The sequence below is a fragment of the Coenobita brevimanus genome, chromosome 23 (assembly GCF_032717465.1).
Source record: "Coenobita brevimanus isolate Jiangsu-jjx chromosome 23, ASM3271746v2, whole genome shotgun sequence".
Lineage (NCBI taxonomy): Eukaryota > Metazoa > Arthropoda > Malacostraca > Decapoda > Coenobitidae > Coenobita > Coenobita brevimanus.
Genome location: NC_136976.1, coordinates 66649226 through 66673614, shown reverse-complemented (window position 1 = coordinate 66673614; position 24389 = coordinate 66649226). Strand labels below are relative to the sequence as shown.

The 24389-nt window shown below is 41.4% G+C and overlaps 1 protein-coding gene across 3 annotated transcripts in view; it reads left to right on the top strand.

The window, feature by feature from the left end:
• The window catches only part of LOC145392880 (coiled-coil domain-containing protein 124), a 29698-nt gene that overhangs the window by 193 nt on the left and 5116 nt on the right, over nucleotides 1–24389 (top strand). Inside the window, exons 1-4 of one of the 3 annotated variants that reach the window (XM_080267162.1) lie at nucleotides 13–46; nucleotides 11526–11739; nucleotides 12648–12788; nucleotides 20502–20656. In XM_080267162.1, the coding sequence (XP_080123288.1) occupies nucleotides 11581–11739; nucleotides 12648–12788; nucleotides 20502–20656 (455 nt within the window). In that variant the 5' untranslated portion in view covers nucleotides 13–46; nucleotides 11526–11580. Of the gene's footprint in view, nucleotides 1–12; nucleotides 47–9537; nucleotides 9635–11525; nucleotides 11740–12647; nucleotides 12789–20501; nucleotides 20657–24389 lie in introns of those variants that run through there. The other 2 variants (XM_080267163.1, XM_080267161.1) reach the window with 2 other exon arrangements.

The window sequence follows — 24389 nt, the reverse complement described above, 5'->3', positions numbered from 1 at the left end:
GCCTCAAATTACTTTTCGTACAGTTTGACGAGTGATAGCGCTACAGGTACCAGGTAATCGTTATTATTATTGCACGATTAAAACCGACTAGTGTAGGAAGTGTACTTGAATAACAAGTATCTCAAAGCCCAGTAAGTGCTGTTTGGAACTGGGAAGATATACCTTATTCAGGAAAATATTCCTTCTGGGAGAGCAGCTTTTTTTTTTTTTTCCCCCTTTGATAAAGGTTTCTGGTGCATCTTAAGGTTCTGTATTAAGGTAAGAAGTGGATTTATATATATATATATATATATATATATATATATATATATATATATATATATATTGCCAGACACCCTAATCCTGTAAGGGGTGGCCACAAACAAATCGCCTCCATGTCGCCCTGTCCCCCACCATTTCATTCCCCTGCTCCCAGCTCACACCCCCTTCTCTCATATACCTCTCCACTCCATCCCTCCATCTCATCCTTGGCTTCCACCTCACTTACATACTCTCTCCTCATTAGTCTCTTGCTCTCCATCCTCTCCACATGGCCAAACGACCTCAATGTATTTCTCCTAATGCTTTCTTATCACATCCACACCACAACACTCCCTCATGTCCTCATATGTCAGTCTGTCTCTCCATGTAACTAACTCCACATGGTCCTTTCAACTCATTTTCACTGCTCTCTCTCTTGACTTGTGTCCATCCAACAAGGTCCAGGCTTTTTTTCCATGCTTTAGAGTTGGTATCACAGTACTGTCATGCAGCAACTTTTTTACTTCCATGTTAACATTTCTGTTTCTTATCACTGCTTTCAAAGAATCAGCAACCTTTCTTCCTTGTTGTATCCGTTCAAGCACCTCACCCTGGATCCAAAGTACCATCCTTACTTATCACACCACCCAAGTGCTTCAATGCACTCATATTTTCCATCTCCTTATCATTCAGCCACAGCTACTAGGGATTTTTATAAATTTACCACTGAAAGCTATAAATGAGGAATTAGGATGCGTAAGTATTCTGCTGACATCTGCCAGTAGCCAGCCATATTTGCCATATTTAACATTCCTAACGTGCATTTTTAAATTTGAGAGCTGGCTGTCAAATGCAAATGAGATTAGGTTGGATTAAGTTTGGTTTGGTTAGGTTAGGTTTGGTTAAATCATTAAGTTTCCCATTGCATTGACATGGGATACACTGAAGCATCCAGTCGGAGCGATGGTTGGTAAACAATGCAGCTGTTGTGGAGATCGTTGGTAAACATTGCCGAGGGCGACCTGGCCACTTCCTTAAATACCCCAAAATAAGTATATTTTGTCTTTTTCCAATCACTCCTTGCAGTCACAATGGAACAGTTAACTATCCGTGTTGCTTATGTACCAAAATTACTTACCTTGAGATAGTGAGTTTGTTATAATATTGATGGAATCGCCATGCCCGTTTAATAAGAAATTACCTATAACTTTATATACCGGTACTATATCCATCCATCCATCATCCAATCCTACGTTACTGGTACCCCATGAGGAGCGTAGGAGTGCAGGATTAGGCAAGTTGGTCCTGACATTTAAGATGAGAGTGACCAGCCTCACTCATCCCTGAATGGCATCATATGAGCAATAAACCTCAACCACCCCTTGGAGGTGCCATAGTTATCTCCCTCTCATTCTGGAAAAACAAGAACAGGGATAAGAGAATATCTGTTTCACATTGGCCATGGCAAAACCAAGTTGCCACTTGCTGGGCTGAAGCCGAGCTGGTTGTTAGCTAGAGTAAATCACGTGACTTGTCCTTGCCGCCAGTTGGCCAAAAGTACAGTAAATATTTTAAATATTCATTATCACTGATTTCCGACAGAAGTGTCATAGAAGAAAAGGCATATGCGCTGATGAGATCTAACTGTAGAACACCCCTAGATAGTTGGATTGATTATACAGTAGTCTGAAATGAAAATAATACTCTTGATGTTGTGTTTCAAGCCCAGTCCGTCTGATTGAGCAGACCCGACGACCACAGGAAAGCAGGTGCTCGTATGAGATTGTACCGTACCACATGTTCCCTACACCTTTTATGTTGGGTCGGCATCTAAGTGTGGCATGTACTGTCCAGTGCTCCAGTATGTGTATTATGGTGTGTGGGCCTGTTCTACAAGCTGGGAAGGAGTCATCTGTAATTCCACCCACTCTAGTTCTAATGTGGTAGCTGAGGGGGCTGGCTAATGTCCTGCTTGAAGCATAGCTAGGTGAACTCGATCATCTCTATTTAAAGACACCTAGCCTATGGATGGATGTCAGGAGAGGGGCTTGTAGTATGGTGGTATGATCAAGGTGTTGTATTATCCTGCGCGTGAAGTGAGTACCGTATGTAGGTGTTTCTTCATTGCCGATGTTGGAATATCTGGAGGTGGGATTTTGTTTTAGAGGGTTGAATAATGTTATTGTGGTGATTTTTTTTGTACCTTTGTATGTTCTGTGTCTCTTATCAGGTAATGACAGGGGTGTTGTTTACTGGCACACAGGCTGCTGCATAGAATTGCATAGTTACCTCTCATATCAAGGTAGTCTCTGACTGGGAGGGCTGTAATTTCTGAGTGTAAGTGCATTGTGGGAGTGGTTTTGGTGCAGCCAGTGGTGATGCATAGGTGCATAGGGTATTGCTTTGTATGATTTTCAAGGTGTTGTAGTGGGTATTAGATAGACTGGGTGCCCATACCAGGGAGGCACAGGACATCACTGATGTAATGAATCCCAGACATACCATATCATCTTTTCATACTGAACATTCTAGACCAACATACCCATATTCCACACCAAGCCCTCTTCCTTCCATCATCCCCAGACATCACCTTCTGCTTCCCAAACCTAGCCCCCACTACATCCTGGAGAGTGGTCAAAACCCTAGGTTCCGATCACCTCCCAATCAACATCACTACCAAAACCAGAATCACCCCAGCTGGCCACAAACACACATACACTAATTATAAGAGAGCCAGCTGGGAGGCCTTTGTAACTGAAACAGAACAACATTTCAAAACACTAAATAGTACACCCATCACAAACATCAACACTGCTGTGTACACTTTCAGTACAATTATACAAAATGCAGACAAAAGACACATCCCTAGAGGCAACAGAAAGAGACACAACCCCAACTTCACACCAGAAATTCAAGGCCTTATCAGACAATGGGACACACTGCGACACTCCCCAACACCCCATACACAAGACACCGTACAACAAATACAAGAACTCAACACTCAAATAAACAATAAAATATCAGAACAGCAAACACTAAACTGGAAGAATTACCTCCAAACACTTGACCACAAAACAAACATCAGCAAACTCTACAAAACACTAAACAGCATCACACTTTCCAACAGCAACACCACACAATCACACGCTGCCATCACAACAACAGACACCATACCCTCAAACAAACAATAAGCAAACACTCATCAATCACTTTTCACAAGTCAGCCATCTAAACCCCCATCTCGAAGACCGACGTATCATCTGACGTAAGAGACAGTTCTCCACAGACCCAGACCACACACCTTTCCCTTACAACTAGACGAAGCACATCATTAACAACCTTAAGCACTCATCTGCCTGTGGACCAGAGAACATAAGCAACATTCACCTTAAACACCTTGGACCACAAGGCATACAAGCACTCACCAACATATCAAACTACAGCTACTCACACAACATAATACCCAACATCTGGAAGCATGGCATTATCATCACTATCCCTAAACCTAACAAAGACCCCATGTTACCCTCCTCACACTGCCCCATCACACTCCTCTGCACCCCCTCTAAAGTCACTGAATGACTGGTACTACAACTAGTCACACCTCACATTCCCCTAGCCCAATCACAACATGGCTTTAGGCCACTACACTCCACAAACACCCTTCTTACAGACCTTACACAGAGAGTTTTCGATGGCATGAATTCAGCTAGGCCACCACACACAACACTTCTAATCACACTAGACATCTGCAAAGCTTTTGATGCTATCCCCAGCCACAACCTCACAAGCAAAATACTCAACACAAACATGCACAATAACACAAAAAGATGGCTGGCAAACTACTTAGCAGGCAGATGTGCACACGTAACATTTGCTGGTCAGTCTTCTGACATCAGAAACTTCACAAACAGCATCCCCCAAGGATCTATTTTGTCCCCTACACTCTTTACCTATATATGCACGACATACCCACATCCCGCACACACCACGGATACACATAGCTTCCTATGCAGATGATATAACACTTACAAGTACAGTATGCACCAAAATGCAAACACAGCTGCACACATCATCCAACCTTACCACAACACACTACACAAATGGTTCACCACAAACAGGCTCAAAATAGCTCCAGCCAAATCTACAGTGACCCTTCTCACAAACTGAACAGCAGAACACAGTCACATCCCACACTTCACCATAAACAACACTTCCCTACCACACGCACGCACGCACGCACACACACACAAACACACACACACACACACACACACACACACACACACACACACACACACACACACACACACACAAAATCCGTGCTGTAACATACATCACTTTCATTTACACAACACATCACAAATTTTAAAAATAAAGTAACACCAGGACTCAAAGCCATGAGGTCACTTGCTCATACAACATTCGGACACAACAAAGAAACCAACACCACAGTATACAAACAATACATACATTCAGTGATGAATTATGCAAGCCCTGCCTGGGCTCCTAACCTCACCAAAACACACTACAACACTCTACAGAACAAGGCCCTAAAAATAATCACAGACTGCACAGCTACTGCACCCACAGACCACCTACATCAAGAAACCAAAGTCCTCAAAGTCAAGGATCACCTAGACATGAGAGGCACCCAGTTTCTTGCTGCAGCCTCCACAAACCCACAACATCCAGTATGGTAATACATGGCAGCACATCCACCCACACCAAGGAACATCAAAACAACACCCAGCACACGATACCATACACAAATACTGTCATCTCTCCCCCCTTGGCCACCTCAGACCAGCTTCCAGAAGCATATCCACACTCAGATCACTTGCTGCTCCATTCAGTCACTTAAAGAAAACACACAGCTGCATGCACAGCCTCCTGACATCCACCCTTCTGAATCCTATCTCCCTCTTGAGGACAGGGTCCACCTGGCCAGGCTGAGATGTGAGCACCATCCAGCCCTCTTATGCTACCAGAAGAGGCTGGATGACTCCGTCGCTGATGCCTGTCCAGGATGCAACACAGCACCCCATACTATTAAGCACATTATGGAAGACTGCATTGCACACAATCACCTTTGCCAACAACACAACATACTCTTTGAAGGCTCTGTGGGAAAGCCCGGCCTCGACCATGGCCTTCCTTAAGGACATGGGGCTGTTGGCCAGACTGCCCAGGGAACAACTACTACTACTACTTATGTAATGTCTTGTTTGTAGAGGAAGGAGAGTTTCTTTCTGTTGCCCAAAGTATGGCCCTGTAGTTGCCCTGAGTGCATTGAGTCTGGAGGTGCACTGCCTCTTGATGTCTTGCACATGGTCCTTGAAGGTGATTCCTGTGTTGTATGTCACTCCAAGGATCTTACTGGAAGAGGTGTGTGGCACATGTGCAATGTTAAGTTGGATGTGGGAGTACCTGTGTTCATGTTTACTGCTGGTGATGAGTAAGTGGTGTTGGATTTGGCTGGGGAAATCATCAGCCTGTCGTCCTCAACTCAGGTCTCCAGTGTTGAGGTAGTCCTGTTGCAGTGTGCAGGCAGTCTGTAATATGGTGTGCAGTTGTTATGGTGATGTTATCTGTATATGAAACAGTGTTTGTGGGAATATCATGCATGTATAGGTTGAAGAGTGTGAGTGAGAGAACAAAGCCTTGTGGGACTCAGTAAGGGAAATTTTGTGTTTGTGATGACCTGCCCTGGAATGTAGCATATGCCTAAAAAAAAAGATAAAAATAAAAATAATGGCAACCCAGCATTTGGTGCTGCTCTCCATATTTGTGTTGTATAGCCTGGTGATTAGTTTGCTTCAAGGGATAGCTTCAAAGGCTTTACTAATATCTGTTGTTGTGAGACGTGTGCGTTTTGCAGGTGTCATGGAGTTGATGCCATCCAGTGCTTGTTGAGATTAGCCAGTATGGTGTTTGTTGAATGCAGTGCTCAGGATCCATTTTATGAGGGAGCACAGGAGTGCCTTTGTTGAGAATGAGATGTTCAGTTATTTTGGATGGAGTGTTAAGTAATGTACTGTAGTGTTATGGGTCTGTACGAAGAAGGGAGTGCTGGGTCGTTGTTTGGTTTAAGTATAGTGATGATTTGTTCTATGTACCCAAGTACTGGGAATGCTACAATGTGCATATGAGTAGTTGCTGATGTTTGTGAGCGCCAGGATGCCTTGTGGTCCCAAATGTATCAGGTGTAGGTTGCTGATGCCATCCAACCCTGTGCTTGTAGTGTACAGTGCATTTTCTTGATAACATTACATGTCTGTTTTGGAGTGAAAGGGGTTGCATTGTGACTGAATGGAAAGGACTGCCAAGGTTGAGAGGGTTGTTTTTCAGATTGTGTGTGTGTTTGTGCTCAGTGACTTCTGTTTGCATAGTGGTTTGTCCGTAGGCCTATCTTTGCTTGTTCTTTGTAGGAAGGGATGTGTTGGAAGTAATTGTGGTGTGGATCTTGGAAGTGCATGTTTGTGATTTAGTGATACTGTTAAGTATTTTGTAAAGCTGAGAGGAGCCTATGGAGTGACAAGCATTGTTACAAAGGCCTTCTAGTTTTCCATTTTCTTTGTACTAATTTTGTTGTTGAACAGTACAGAGTCCTCAAGAACAACCTCTTGAGAGTTAGTGATGTAATGTGCGGTTGGACAAGAGGCCCACCAAGACATAAAGTAACTTGGTGGTGGGATGAGGGTGTAGGAGCTGCAGTTAAGGAGAAAAAAAGGCTTTTCCAGGAATGGAAGAAGGGTGGTAACAAGGAAGAATACTTGGCTGCCAAGGGTAGGGCTAGAAGAGAGGTATAGGCTACAGGGCAGAGTCTGAGTCACAGAGACTTTTACTTGATAACCTAAATCATGGGAAAAGGAAATATATGATATTTAAGGTGGCAAATCAGATGAAGAGGGATAATCGGGATATTATAGGTGAGCAGTGTGTGAAGAATGATGAACGAAAGGTAGTGGTGAACAGTGGGAATATTGAAGATGCATGGAGAGAGCATTATAGTCGGTTGTTGAATGATGAGTTTGACTGGGACAGGGAATGTTTGGAGCCAGCAGATCCAGTGTTTGGCCCATGGCCTTTGATTGACACTGCTTCTGTGAGTGAGGCAATAGGCAGGATGCAGGTGGGGAAGGCAGCAGGTGTGTCTGAGTTGACTGTCGAAATGTTGAAGGCCTCAGGAGATATTGGGGTGAGGTTAGTCACTGACCTGATAAATATGGTTTATATGTGTTGTTCCAGATGATTAGCTGAAGAGTGTAATTGTATATGTGTACAAGGGGAAGGGTGATGCCTGGAAAGAGGAAATTATAGAGGTATAAAGCTTCTAGATCAGATTATGAAGGTAATGGCAAGAGTTCTGGAAGGTATGATTAGAGAAAGAGTGAATATTGATGAGGTGCAGTTTGGATTTATGCCAGGCAGGGAGACTTGATGCCATATTGTTTGACAGCTTCAGGAAATATATACCGGTATAGGAAAGAAAAGGGAAGTGTACTTTGTTTTTGTTGATCTGGAGAAGGCCTTTGACAGAGTCCTAGAGAGGTGGTGAAGTGGGCAATGAGAAAGCTTGGGATGGAGGAGTGGCTGGTTAGGGTGGTTATGACTGTGTATGTGGATGCTCGCACACAGGTAAGAGCGAATGGAGATTTGAGTGATGAGTTTTCTGTGAATGTTGGTATGCATCAGGGGTCAGTTTTGAGGCCCTTGTTGTTTATCATGGTACTTGAAGCCCTCTCATGTGACTTCAGAAATGGACTCCTGTGGGAGATGTTGTATGCTGATGATTTGGTGCTGATTGCAGAGAATGAAAGGGAGGTGGAGGAAAGATTCAGGAAGTGGAGAAATGGTATGGGGCACAAGGGCTTGAGAGTAAATGCGGATAAAACAAAAGTGATGATATCTAGGGTTGGTGGCAGTACTGTTAAAGAAGGGGGAGCGTGGCCAGTTGCAATGTGCCACAAGGACGTGGGAAGTAATTCCATCTTGTGCAGCATTTGTGATAAGTGGGTGCATAAGAGATGTATTGGTATTAGAGGTAAACTGTGAGATAATGCTGATTTTATGTGTGCGGTGTGTCGGTGAGAGCGGGTGGAGATCGTCAGGCATGAAAGGATCAAATTTGCTGGTGGGTCTCTCCTGCACATATACTTCATCCACTCTCCCACTCTCTTATGCTGGCCTAGTACAGTAGTATCATCCATCCATCATACAACCTTTTATTACCTCAGTAGGAATGTAGTTCCCTGGAGTTAGGCTGCTCAGTTCAGACTTTGTAGATGAGAGTGACCAGATGCTTGTCCTGAGTGTCATTATATGAACAGTAAATCACAAGCATCCATTTGATATAGATCCTCATGGTCCACATGAAGCTGGAGCATCTTAGTTAACTAGACCATCAGGTGTCTGTTTGCTAGTGATATGGTTAAGACCCAACTTATTAAATGTTTTCTTAAAGGGCAGGAAACCATTTGACTTCTAAAGTTAGTGTAGAGACATCTTCATGCATTGGATAAAATGTAATTTTATAGTTGTATAATACCTGTATAGCTGTATGACTTTTAAGTAACCTAAGATGAAACAAGAAAGTCTAGTATATTTGTACAGTAAATTTGTAGTGATGTACAATTTATTATACAGTACTTGGATTGTACAGTAGTACTGTACTGTATTTTTACCACTGATTCCACAGAATTGTTACACAGTAATAGAAGAGACGAAGTATCGATATTATGCAGGTACTGTCAACTGTATAAAATCAGTAACATCTAATAAGGGTTAGAAATACTGTATATCTGTTTTAACCACATGATCCACACTGCCTTTACCAAGAAAGAGATTAAAGTACTGTAGTTCCCCATTTATTCAGACTTTCAGTATCCGGACATGTTCTTTATCTGGATGCTGGACCTTGACTATATTAAACCATTATCTGAATTTACTTGCTATTATCCGGATGTAAAAGTCCCCAAGAATTTTGGTCGGCCAGCCGATGTTCAAACATTTGGTATCGTGGCTGCTGGGCTCAAGCTATGAGCGGGAAGTAGTCCATAACCCACAACCAGAGCTAAAATGTCCATCCACCCCTATACTGAATGATCAAAGTCGCGTGCTCATCCTGTCACTCCCAGCGAACCTCCAGCATCCGAGTAATATGACTGTAACCCGCAAGCAGTGTCAAAAAGTCCTTACACATCCCCACCAAATGTCCAATATCACATGGCCCATGGGTTAAGTCTTTCCCAACCACCACCACCATTGAACACAGACCATAAGCCACAAGTAGATGTTCAGCGACAGTGGCTGTGAATTGTGAACAGTGAACAGTGAATTGTGTTTTCGCATGGCCACTCAGCATCTGACAGACCGCAAGCCACGAGTAAAGGTATAGTAAGAGCGCCTGTCACCCTGTTGACAGAAAGGGGAGAATCTTGCCGACAGCTTCACTTCTCCCCCCTTCCCGTCCCTCCTCCATACCCTCCCGGCTCCCCCCCTCACTCCCTCAGTCCCTTCCCTCCTCCATGATAATAACATTGACTCATGAGTTTTCAAAGGTTTTTGCTATTTATTCGACTACTATTGGTCGTATTGAAATTCCGAAGTGATCACAAGAAAGCTCATGAAATTCTGCATCAAGAAATATGCTTAACTCCTGGAAGGTGCTGGCAAAATTTTGAACTAGGATGGTGGGAAGTTATATTAAGGTACCGGTAAGTTTTACTCCTTAATGCTATATTAGTGCTGCATTTCTGTGCTTTTATTTAAAAGTTTTATGTGTTTTTATTAGCTTATCTGATATTATAAAGCGTAGATGATTTTTTTTTTTTTTTTTTTTTTTTTTTTTTTTTTAAACGTGTGTCTGACTCTGAGCATAGGCTTCACAGCCTGCAATCAAGGCCCAGCAGTCCTCCTACATACCATACACCTATACATGTCACCACTTCGGCGCTAACACCCACCGTCCATATTGAATACATGCTAGGGCTGTCTCATACAGGACTGGTGTACTGGTATTAGCGGGGGTATTTTTCCGACATGTCGGCGGGTCGTCTGGTAGATCAGTAAAGCCTGATTTAATGAAATTCATATACTTAAACTGTTCCCTGCCCCAGCGGAGATTTGAGCCTGGGTCCTTTGGGACTGCAGGCCACCTCTCTACTGATTGAGCCACTGCCTCCTATACCATTTATACTAATATAATCAATTTCTGATGCCATATTTGGCTGTGGAATTTTTTTTGAGCCCCAGGAGCAATCACTCATCACAGACAATAGATTTTCAAACTGTCGTCAGCTTTTTTTATGGATTTTTGTTGTTTATGCATTGTTTTCTTGATGTTTAGCATTAATATGGATAATGCTATTTGTGTTTTGATGTCTCAGAATGGCAGAATGACCAGAAAACAGAGCCAAAATTAGGAGGGGTACTGTACATACAGTAGTGTATAGGTTGGGTGTTTTTTTTTCATGGTTTTCTTGGTGTTTAGCATTACTCTGGATATTCCTATGTGTGTTTTGATACCTACTGCAAATATGGCAGATTGACACCAAAACAGAGCCAGAATTAAGAGTGGTACTGTAATTACAGTAGTGTATAGGTAGGGTGATTTTTGGTTTTCATTTTTTTTTTTTTTCATGGTTTTCTTGGTGTGTAGCATTTCTTTGGATATTCCTATGTGTATTTTGATGTCTAAGTATGGCAGATTGACCTGAAAACAGCGCCAGAATTAGGCGGGGTACTGTACATACATTGGTGTGTAGGTAGGGTGGTTTTTGGTTTACAGTATTTTTTTTTTTTTTTTTTTTTTCATGGTTTTCTTGGTGTTGAAAGTTTTTTGGATAATCTTATGTATGTTTTGATGTCAAAATATTGCAGAATGACTGGAAAACTGCCAAAATAAGGAGACTGTACATATAGTAGTGTTTAGGTAAGGTGTTTTTTGGTTTTCAGTGTTTTTTCTGCATGTTTTTTCATGGTGTTTAGCATTACTTTGGATATTCCTTTGTGTGTTTTGATGTCGAAATATGCCTGAATGACTGGAAAATACTGCCGGATTAAGCATGGGTACCATATAAATAGGTTAGGTATAAGTAGGAGGTTGGGTATAGGTAGGGTCTGGGTATGGCAGGGGAATAGTGTTCATTATCCGGAAGTTGCCACTACATGGATGTGCCTTTGGCTCAATTATGTCTGGATAAATGAGGGATTACTGTATATAGTATACAGTGTTTCATATTTTAAAATTATCATTACTGTAGCTACTTTTATATTTGCAGATATTGTTACATGTACTGGTAACATACTCTAGTACGTAAGTGTGAAACTACAAAGATGCCCAAAAAGTTCCAAGGGGAGAATAGCAAGGCTGTTGCTGCTAGGGCCCGGAAGGCAGAAGCAGCAGCACAGGAGAAAATTAAGAAGGATCAGGCTATAGAAGATGCATACTGGCAAGAGGATGATAAGCATGTCAACAGAAAATTAGCAAGAAAGGTACATTTGCTATCAAAGTCCAGTACCATATATACTGTATATATATATATATATATATATATATATATATATATATATATATATATATATATATATATATATATATATATATATATATATACTGTATATATATATACCTGGTATATTATATTTTCCCACTTTTGTAACCTTTTCTCTTTTTCCGGTAATTTTCAGTTCATTCTTGCTCTCTCCAGACAGTTTTATTAAGTTCAATTTTTTCTTTTCATTGGAAAGGCTAAGTAGAGCCTTCATTTACCCCCACCATACAAAAGATCTCTCCATATTTGAATTGAAACATCTGAATGTTGAAAGAAAGAACAAAAAAATGTTTTCTGCAGTAGTGTGTATGGTGTGTTGTGAAATTAAAAAAAAATGATACTGTACTGAATACAGTATGCAGATTTCATGAAATATGAGATGTATTGAAATCTGAATGCTGAGGTGCTGCTTCATTTTGTTTCAGTTAAATATTACATAGCTACAGTACCTGCTTTGTTACCTGAGCAAGTGAAAGTCAGCTTTGAGCTGTTGCAGTGGAGATGGTGTAAAACTTCATTTCTAAGAGGTTTAACATGAATGCAAATCATCTTCATTAAAGTTGCTTCTTTATGAAGTTGCTGATGAAGTAGCATATTTTCTTCACTTATGTTACACCAGATTTCATTATAAAGTTGTTTTTATGTAAGATTCTGCATTACTTCATCTTTATTTTTTTATTTGTTTATGTATTCATTTTTTGTGCCTATAACCCCATACCCCAGAACCGTGTTTCACTTTTATTTGTTTCACTTTAAGTAACATTTTGCCTGCATGAATCGTAGACTCTAAGTGAGAGATTACTGTAATGTTTTTCAGAATTAAGTATTTTTACAATGTGGGTTTTATAGGAGGACCGTGAAAAAAAACGCCAGGCTGAACTAGACAAGAAGGCTCAGCTACGAGCTCTGGCAGAACAAGAGGGTGCTGAAGTGGCAAATGCAGTTGTGCCCAAGGCTACCCCACAGAAGATAACTGCCTTCCAGCTACAGGTAAGGGGCACTACATTCTGTTTGTTTTCACTAGATAGAAGTGGGCCACCCCCAGATTTTGATTAACCAAGTTGTGGTAGCATGATATTTGATAAGCCTTAATTATGAGGTACGAAAAAGTCTCTTTGGTTATTATGTAAATTATCCTTACACTCTGACTACATATAGCTATTAGCTGAGCTGAAAGGGATGATAGATCTTAATCAGGTTAAAACAGATATGCTGTAGAGTATTGCAAGCTTTGATAAATGCTTTTGTACATAGTCAGGAACAAGAATTTGCCTGTTGTTCCACTATGTCTTCCTCACACTTTGGGTATGTCCATCGCTTTCTTTCCAGACACATCATATCAAAGAGACTCATCAACAGACATTGAAACATATTAAATCTCTTGTGTTGTAGGAATATTAGCCATGAGAGAAGAGTGAGGAGTAGAGGAGGTGAAATTTTAGGCAAGCTTTTGTCTTCAACTATACAGTGCACCACAGATTTGTAATTTGTAATTTTCTGTATGTTATAATTACTTAAACTTTCATGGATTGGTGCATGGCACGTGTAGAGTAAATAGAATAATGAATTATATGATTTGTGAAAAATGAGGAATAAGGAAGTATGTTGATATTTGGACTGAAGAGAATATGCATCATGTGGAAAGAATTTATGTAAACTGGGTAGTAGAAAAGGCATATGTGAATGAGTTTCAAGGTGGGAGAATGAATGCTAAGTCTAGATAAACGTGGATGAACATGATACAGTGCAGTCTCGTTATGCAACAGGGTTGCATCAAACGAAGACCTATTGCATAATGAATTACCACGTTATGAGGCCGATATAACATGGGTTCAGTGGGGCTAGGGAGGGTGACCTCAATCATGAAGCCTTAAATGACCTAAGAAAAAAAAAAAAAAAAAAGTTTGTCCTGTGCTGGTACGAGTTGTCACCTAGGACAGTTGGAGGACCTAGACGACCACTTCACAAAGAAGATATGGTATCACTTTTCTTATTATCACACACTGCACTATTTGTTAAGTGCTGTACTTGCACCATTGTTTGGCAAGAGCAGTGGTGTTTCAGTGGCCTTTCATGCACAGAATAAAGCAACAGGCAATGATCACAGCCAGTGTAAACATTGGGCGTGCATATTGACTTAGTCAACTGTGTAGAGGCCTAAAAAGAGGATGATGGTTTCGTAAGGTTCACTAGATTTCCAAGTCACAAGTTTCAGTATTTTACACACAAGAAGTATCACTTCACATATTGCACACTGCACTATTTGTTAAGCACTTGCACTGTTATTTAGCATTAACACTATCTAGGGTTGCCATATATGAACATTAAAAAAAGAAGATGTTCCCGAAGACATCCTTCCCCTGCCCAACACACACTTTGCTGCTATGTAACCTTGAAGCAGCCATGATGATTATCGTACTTCCCTTGTCATAAGATGCCCCTTGACATTGGACACTCCCCCAAACAGACAAGGCAATATCCAGAAAAAAATAGGAAGGAAATAATCAAGGAACATCAGCAAAGACGACTCACAAATCCACCATTACGTTTTCTACAGTACGTTCATATTCTTGCTACTTATTATCTATGAACATATTAAGTCATTCTTCTGATGTATTAGCTGTTGTCCACTTCCTTACATGGTATTATAATAGCACAGCCATAGCAAACTATAGTATAGATATATAAAAAAGTATGTTTAAACACATGCTAACCATGTCAGCTGACTTTGTTGTGTGGACTGTGGAGATTTCAAATCATTGGAGTTTTTGTCACCCACTGACAACTGAATTATTCCAAGATAATGGGAAGTAAAGCACACATAATAAAACTTAAAGAGTGTCATGACTGTCGTCTGCTGAGCTGAACCACACAACAACAACGAAACCGAGTTTAACTGACCCAAGGGTAAACAAACAGTCGAGTGAGACAACCATACAGAGCTTTTCTGTGGTATTCTGAATACTTTATGGTCTTATATATATATTTAAACAAATTCTCAAACAATATCCCCACCTAGAGCTTTAATATCTTCGTATGCAGCTGCAGCCCCATGTCTTAGGATGCAGGGTGGTTTTTAAGGTAATTTTTGTGGAAAAAATGAGCATCCTGTGACATGGGAAGTATGGTAATTTTGCATTTTTGCATAACATTAATATGTATGTACACTGTGACTGTCCAGGAGTTTTATCGTTTTATGCTGTGGAAAAGTGCAACAAATCGTAAACAGTAGCAGTGGCAACGAGTGATAAATTCACAACAAAGACTAAGAGCAAACACTGTCGTTACAAGTTCAAGGCCGCCCAGTCACAGGTTGCGGTCATAGTTGTCAGCATCATCATCATCATCATCATCTGGACCTCCTTTCCCACCCAAGGGCAGGGTGAGGAATACGTAAATAACATAGCGACAGTAGCTAGATTATGGAAGAAAATTGCTAAAATGCCTTAAATGCAGGGCAAGAAAAACAAATGCTATGGCGTAAAAACAAAGCCATAAGAAAAAATTGTATACTTTCAACATTTCATTTATGGCTGTAATAACAATATGAAAAAGTAATAATAATGAGCATGGCTGAAAAAACAAGGAAAAGCAGTACATGGCACTACATGCAAGCCCCAAAACTGCTAAGTTGATAACACCGTACGGGTGTATACGTGACTTATCATCCGACGAAAACTGAATGAGATCTGTAAGGTTTCCACCTCTCATCTGTCTCAGCCTCTCTCTGTCTCCATTCTTTTTTTTTTTTTTTTTCCCCCCCTGGAGAAAATAATGGAGGTTAAAATTCCGACTTTTGAAGAATTTTAAAGTTTCCTTCCAGATGAAGATTTCGAGACCTAAATGGAGGACATGTTTGGGAAAATACAGACGAATGGCAGCCCAATAATAGTGTTCCAGTGGCCTTTCATGCAAGAGCAGAGGCCCCCAAAGGGGATGATGGTTACGTAAGGTTGACATGATTTCCAAATCACAAGTTTCAGTATTTTGCACACAAAAAAGTATCACTTCTCTTAATATTGCACACTTCACTATTGATTAAGCACTTGCACAGTTATTTGGCAATGACAGGTGTTCGAGTTGCCTTTCATGCAAGAGCAGAGACCCAAAAAGGGGGTGATGGTTATGTAAGGCTGACATGATTTCCAAATCACAAGTTTCAGTATTTCACACACAAAGAAATGTCACTTCATTCGGTATTGCACACTGTACTATTTGTTAAGCACTTGCTTAGTTATTTGGCGATAACAAGTGTCTCAGTGGCCTTTCATGCAAGAGTAGAGGCCCAAAAAGGAGATGATGGTTATGTAAAGTTGACACTTTCTCTAAGTCACAAGTTTCAGTATTTTGCCCACAAAAAACCATCACTTCACTTAATATTGCATACTGCACTATTTGTTAAGCACTTGCACTGTTACTTGGTGATAGCAATAATGTTTCAGTGGCCTTTTGTGCAAGAATAGAGGCCCAAAAATGGGATGATGGTTACTTAAGGGTGACACAATTTCCAGGTCACAAGTTTTGGTATTTCACACAAAAAAGTATCCATCCATCCATCATCCAAACCTACGTTGCCCCAAGAGGAGTGTAGGAGCCCGGGGCTAGGCAAGTTGGTCCTGACATTTAAAATGACAGTGACCAGCCTCACTCATCCCTGAGTGGCATTACATGAGCAATCAACCCCAACCACCCCTTGGATATAAACCTTCACCCACTCCATCCGATTGGAGTGCCGTAATTACCCACTAAACCAACGGGCACCAAAATTTGGTTATATGGTTACCACCCAGCATAGTATGTGGATTCCTGGTGTACAGGAAACCATTTGGCATGTCACTCAGTGTAGAGTCATACACAGGCAGAAGGGAGAGGAAAGCACGAAGGAAAGAAAGACAGAAGAGGGAGCGTAAAGTCACCTGTAGGCAGAAGGAAGAGGAAAGAATGACAGAAGAGAATGGAAGGAAAGAACGATGTAGGAGAGGAAAGGGCAGACACCTGAGAGGAGCACTACATCGAGTGAGTGGATGGTGAGCTCCCCCACCTACCACAAACAAAAAAATATCACTTCACTCAGTATTGCACACTGCACTATTTGTAAGCACTTGCATAATTATTTGGCAATTACAAGTGTTTCAGTGGACTTTCATGTAGGAGGCCCAAAAAGGGGATAATGGTTATGTAAAGTCGACACAATTTCCAGGTCACAAGTTTCAGTATTTCACCTACAAAAAGCTATCACTTCACTTAATATTGCACACTGCACTGTTTGTTAAGCATCTGCATTGTTATATGGCGATGACAATGGTGTTTCAGTGGCTGTTCACGCAGCAACTATAACGAAAGGCAACAGTTACAGCAAATGTAAACACTGGGCGGCCATTTTGGATTGCATGCATCACCGCATCCACACGAGATTCTCAGACGCAGACATGAAAAATATCGTTGTAGCAAAATTGTGATTAATTTTTAAGGTTGTACCAAGACAGGGTATAACTTTTTAATCATCATTATAGGGATTTATCACATACCAAGGTGTCATATAATGAGACCGCACTGTATACAACACGTGTGTATAAGAAATTGATGTATAGCACCTGATGAGGATAGGGAACTGATGGGATTTGTTGTTGTTTGTTGCTTTACCTTGGTCTGTCTGGCCAAACAGGCTCATCAGCTGCAAGTAAGCAACTGTCCCTATGGTGTCGTCCCGTAGGTTCCCATTGTCGTTGATGATGTGGTTGCATCTTAGTATGGCATGTGCTATGCATTGCTCCAGTAAGTGTGTTAATGTTGTGTTTACTTATTCTACAAGCAAGACACATGTCATCTGTGATTCCACCTAATTAGAATCTAGATTGGTAAATGAGGAAGGCTGGCTGGTGTCCTGATCCACAGCTAACTAGATGAACTTGATCATCTGTGTTTAAGAATACAGTACCTCTGATGGGTGGATATTGGGAGGGAGGGCTTGTAGTACAGTAAAGTGTTCTGATTGAGATGTTGAATAGTTCTGCTTGTTGTTGTTTAGTAATTCCAGTTTGTCTCACTAAGAAGACTCATCAACCTCAGGCAAGTAATTGCGTCTGCAAGTCTGTTCTGCACATTGAACTGATGTTCCCTTGCAATTGACAATGCCTTTCCATAGCGAGGTGCAGGGAACAATGCGGAGGTTTGGTTTTTGGACGAATGCTGCATTTGCCTCTTTTCACCCTGTTAACAGGGCACCATAGTAGGAGGCTCCACATTGCCCTATTATTTGGTTGGTTAGCACCCAGTGATGTTAATGGCCCCCTAGTTGTAAGTGAGCTGTGGGAGTGGTATTGGTGCAGCCAGTGATACAATGTAGAGTGTCTTTCTTTATGGTCTGCTGGGTGTTGTAGTGAATACTAGACAGGATAAAGGCTCATGCCAGGGAGGCATAGAACATCACTGATCTTATTTGTGGTGTAGGGAGAGTGTTTCATTTCTCTGCCCAAAGTCTCTTCTATTAACTGCTCTGTGTGCATTGAACCTGGGGATGCATTGCCTCATGCTGTCCTCTGTGTAATCATTGAAGGTGAGTCCAGTGTCATATGTCAATCCAGGGATCTCATTTGATGGTGTGTGTGTAACAGATACCAGTACATTGTTAACTGTGATGTTAGGAGTGTACCAGTGCTCATGATTGCTGCTAGTGGTGATTGTGATGGTAAATTTGGCAGGAGTGACTTTCAGCCTATTCTTGACCTGTGCCTGAAGTGCACTGAGGTAGCCTTGTTGCCTTAAACAGGCTGTGTCTGCAATGTGATTTGTGGATGCTATGTTAATGTCATCTGCATATGAGGCAGTGTCTGTCAGCAGTTGGGAATATCATGCATGTATAGAGTGAAGATTATCCATGGAATATAGCCCTGTGGAACTCTGCTGGGAAGTTTTGTGTTTGTGATGACTTATCCTGGAGTGTAGTGTGTTGCTTGTTTACCAGATGAGTAGTTGGTAAGTCAGCATTTGGTGTAATTCACCATGTTTGTGTTGCAAATTGTGATTAGTTGCATCTGATGCCTGTAATTTACCACAAGATGTGTATGTTGTGCAATTCTAGCATAGTTGTGTTAGGTTGGTTAGTCAGATGTCAGAGGAGTGAAGTATTCTAAAGCCATGTCGTGAGTGAGCAAGTGGGTTGTGAGGTGTGACTCTGTTAAGAATTAGGTGTTCAGTTATCGTGGATGGTGTGCTGAGTAATGCTATGAATCAGTATGAAAATGGTGGTGTTGGATCTTTGGTTTAAGTATAGTAATGATTCTTCATTGTTTCTAGATAACAGTGTGCATATGATTAGTTGCTGATATTTGTGAGGGGACCTTGATGCCATGTAATCCTAAGTGTTTCAAGTTGTGTAGGTTTCCACCTCACTGTTTATTTATTTATTTATTTTTTTAATGTGGCTGTTCTGCAGTGAAGGGGCTTACATTGTGGTCAGGTGGAAAGAACTGCCTGTGCAGAGAATATTGTTTTTCTGACTCACTGTGTGTTGGTTTAGGTGACATGTTTGTGCATTGGTCCATAAGTACCTGTAAGTCTGCTTGTTCTTTGTAAGAAGAGATGTATGAGGTGTTGGAGGTGATGGTTATCTGGATCTTAGAGATGCACGTTTAGTGATGCTGTTAAGTGTTTTGTAGAGCTAAGAGAGGTCTGTGGTGGTCTGAAGGGAGTTTGGGTTCTGTCTGCCAGGGGGTGGTGTATGAAAGTGTGGTTGAACAAAATGGAATGTCAGGATTAGGGGGAGCAGAGTGTTTGGTGTGAGATGTAAGTGTGTTGTGAGGTGTCACTGAGAATGTACATGTTGTTGGACTTCCTTGCAATGTTGAGGCCTCAGTGGCTGTTTTGGTCATGTTTGCATCAGGTGGTGTTTTTGGTATTAAAGTCTCCAGCAATGATAGCATTGGATGTCTGTGTTAGGAGTATGAGCTGAGGGTTGTATTGCACTGATACTGTGTTAGGGGTATGAACTTAGGGTTGTATTGCACTGGTATGGCCTAGGAGTTGTAAGCATATAGCCAACTTAACTTGGATAAGGGATAACAGGAGGGAGGGGAAATCTGCTCAAGGTGGTGCTGTGCACCTGAGGTGTGGAGGGGCGACTGTAACTTTAGCTGGGAAGTCAAACCAGCCAAACCTCCCATGTGTCCTTGCATCCTACAAGGAGGACCTTGGTCAGCCAGGAAGGGTACTGTCGTCCATGTGGAGGCAGTGATTGAGTGTCTGACCCACTTCAATGGGCATTCTTTTAATAGTTCCCCCTCTGACCTGCTTTCTCATTTCTCTGCTTTCTGGACCCTACATCACCTCATCCTTAGGTAGGGAGAAGAGTTCAAGATGACTGTCATGATGATGGAAATATTTGGTGTAATATTCATATAAAAATCCATGAAAGGGTGAAGAGTGGCCTGTATTCAAGTCCCATTATCCTAACTTGATGTTAGTTTATTATACCTGGACATTGTAGTTGTTACTGACTTACATCATGGATATAAGTTGCCGTTATGTATTAAAAAAAAAAAAAAAAAAAAAAAAAAAAAAAAATGCCTGTTAAATATCCGTTGCTACCTGTAAAGCTGATTTATCAGTTCCCTCAGTTTACACTACCAGTTGTGTGAACAAGGTTGTAATATTTTGTAACACATCCCTAATGTATAATGAGGACTTACTTTACTTCACCTCTAGAAAAATAGAGAACTACAGGCTGCAAGGGAGAAGCAGGAGGCTAAGAATGAAGAAAGCCAGTCTCACCTAGATACTCCTTTGGTGGAAAACCTAAACAGGACTACAGATGAAATCGTATCAGCCAGTGGTATTGATGCAGCACTCTCGGCTTTAAGGTACGTGTGCAAAATAATTATTACCATCTATGTATATCTGCAGTATTGACCAATAAATAGATGCTTGTGGCCATCTGCATAAAACATAAATAATTAAGGGGAAGGTGAGCCCCAAGAATTTTATTATAATTTTTAAAGTAAGAGATGCAATAAAAGTGGAAAGTAGAGTGACACAAGGAAGGAAAGTAGCTGGTGCAATGAAGGCCTTGATAAGAAACAGGCTTGAGTGTTGCAGCTGCATGAGGCTTGCATGAAGGAGTGTAAGTGCCAACTTTAACATATGGATGTGAGACTATGGTGTGGCATGAAACTGAAAAGTCAGGAGTGAGAACAGTGGAGATGGGACTGCTGAGGAATGTATGTGGAGTACAGAGAGTGGGTAAGATACGAAATAATGTGATTTGTGAAAGATGTGGAGTGAGGAAGTCTGTGGACACCAGAATCAAAGAGAGTGTACTGAGATGGTATGCTCATGTGGAGAGAATGGATAACAATAAAGTGGTGAAAAAAGGTATATCTGAGCGAATTTGAAGGAGGGAGGAGGCGAGGTAGGCCAAGGAGAAGGTGGAGGGACATGGTGCATGAGTGTGTGAGTAAGAGAGGTTTGAAAGTCACTGAGGCTAGGGGACTGACAAGAGATCGAGCTGGCTGGATGAATATTGCGAGGAAAAGCGCATGATCAGAGATTTGGCACCCCATTTTAATGTGACAGTGTCTGGATTGACTCTGTCGGATACGTTTATGTGAAGCTACAGAACGTAGTGAATGTTTTTGGCGTATCCGATAGAGCCCGGATTCCGGGGGCTTGAATGATGAGTGAATGGAAGCGTGGCCCATTGGACTGGGCAAATTTGGGCTGTCTGGACATCGCTACTCCTCGCCCTGCACTAAGGTGGGAAAGGAGGTCCAGATGATGATGATGATGATGATGAAGTAATGGATGAAGACAGAATGAGGCTGGCATCATATATTATTACTGATTGCAGTCTATAATGTGGGATACATTCTGACAACCATGAGAATTCCATGGGTGTGTCAGATATTTGGGACTTGCTTTCAATGGATGGAATATATTCGCTGGAATAGGTGAGAATGAAAGGGCAAAAGGGGGTGTATGTATTGTTGTGTGCAAGAGATGGAAGGAAAGTATAAGAGGGTATGAATCAGTTGTCTCAAGGATTGTGTGGGTAAGATTAAAAATGGGTATACAAATGGGGGTAATTGTGCATGTATGCTCCAACGCACGATCATGCAAGCAGAGTGAAAGAAGAGTTCAGGGCATATGTGGAAACGTGCATGGAAAAGTTTGAGAGGTATGAGAGAATGTTTTTGATTGGATATATGAATGGAGAACTGGGGAATGTGAAGGTGGAGGAGTGGAGTAGTAGAGATGTTAAATGCTTACTGATCACTAATTGACAATCATGTGGTGCTGTGACAAATATTATTTGCCGGGATGACTGTTGTTTGTGAGTTGATAGAAGCAGGAAAGAAGCAGCCTGATCAGACATGGACCCAGTTGTATACCTGTCTTTTTCTCTTGTCAGGTTCAGTCCAGTAGACATATTTTGGGCCAGTTCACTGGTTGAAATAAATTCATTGTAATTTACATGTATCTGCAGTCAGACACCACAGTCCCATAAGGGGTGGCTGTTTGTGAGTTAGTTGTTTTACAGGGAGGGGCACTAACCCTCTGCCAATCCACTTGTTGACATGTGTATGGGATGGTTTTATGGTTACCACCCAGCATCATAAATGGTTTCCTGACTTACAGGAAACCAGTAGGTTTGTCATTTATGTAAAGCCATTTACCCTTATATATTAATATTTGCTTTTCACAAGAAAATATATCTAGGTTTGCTGCTATAATTAGCATGGGTTGAAGGATGGTAGACTGAGAAGAGAAAAACCTGACACCTTAAAATAAAAAATTTAAACTTGTTTATTGTATCCATAATGAATGTAAGCTGATTAGACATAGTTTTTACTTGCATACTTGTATCATTAAGTTATGCCAAATTTACCTAAACAGTGAGTTCAGTTCTTGTGTTGAAATCAGTAAGGTATGTAAACATATGTTGGAGGTTTGGAGCTGCTCCCCTGACCAAGTACTGCTATATGTTGCAGTTGTTTTCATTTACAAAACTTTGCAAACTACCCTTTAATACCATTGGATTACAAGAGATCTTGATTATTGATTTGGTGAATTTTCTTATAAAGTTCTGCAGCCGTAAAGCAAATGGGATCACCTTTCTGGATGCTTCTTTGCTGTTGTGGGCAGTTGCTGGACCCTGCAAAATAATCTCCATGCCAGCAAAGAACCAGAGTCAACAAGGTCAAAACTGCAAGAAACAAGGGATGACGTATTTTCAGTCATCCCAGAGTCACAACCCAGCACCACTTACCATTAATCGTCATGTTAAGGAATGTATGGTGTTTTACATGACAGCAGTTGGTTGTATATAATCTAGGCTCTACACCATTGCAAGTGATAGTTTCTCAGGTTTGAAGGCATCAAGATGAATAGCAGCCATTGTGCCGTTTTGTTTTACGGTATCACTAGTGCACTCCACAGGATGCTCCTGGACTTTTGATTTTTTGTAGCATCATAAGCACCCCTGAAGGTGGGACCTGTTCAACTCCATGCCTGATGTATTTTGTGATGTGCATTCTTTATGTATCACCCCATACTGAATAGGAGTTGGCACATGCACAACTCCAATAATGACTCCAAAGTCAGTAACCATATGTCCCCTTGATTTGTTTATTTCTCTACCCTTCTCCCAACACCAGAGGAAGAGGTGTTTGGCTGTGGCTAGCCACAGAATTGTTCAGGTTGAATGGGCATCACATTCCAGCTTACTTTGACAGTGCATCCCTGGTGTAGACCCACTAGGGCTCATGGTATTCATTCATTGTGGTAGCTTCGCAGAATGGGTTCCGAGTTGAGCCTTGCAGGGTACAATGATAACCATCCTGCTCCAGTCACCTTAGTATAAGAAAAGTATCCCAAGTCTCCATTGTAGTTATGAAGTTTGGAGCCTCCTCCTGACTTAACTTCTTTCCAAGTATCTTAGAGACTTAACTTTGAAGAATGCCTTCAATGAGGGAGCAGAGGGGGAGGGGGGGGAGAGTTCCTGTCAGACACAAACTCATTATTCAATTGTAGCAAGTGATGTTGGAGGCACCTGATTCTTTGCCCAAGGGAGTTATAGCCCTCATCCTTCTTTCATTGTACCAAGTGAGACCACACATAATACTCATGATGACAAGACCAGCATCTGTGAATGAGACTCGCACCTGCATGGTTACACGCGAGCAGGTCACATAGTCAAGCACTCATTCAAGCAAGTGGCTGAGACCTTAATGACATCGGAGAAGGGTCATCATGTCGTGTGAGAGAAAAAGCAGTGTACCCTCTCCTCAGCTGGCTGACTCTAGGACGAGTCCTCTTGTCACTATTTTGAAAAGGGAATTGTTGGCTTTGCAAAAGCCTGTTATCGTTATAGCTGTCAACATATTTTGATTTATACAGTACATCCTCTTCAGTCTCTTTCTTCCAGACATAATAAGGGTTTAACCAAGCTGTTCTTATGCAGCTTTTATTATTAAGTGGGGTTGGTGGAGGATTAGTGTCCCTCCCTGTAAAACAATTAACTCTAAGCCCTTGGCCACCCCGTTTGGGATACATGGTGTCTGGCAATGGATGATGATGAATGAAATAATTCCTCTC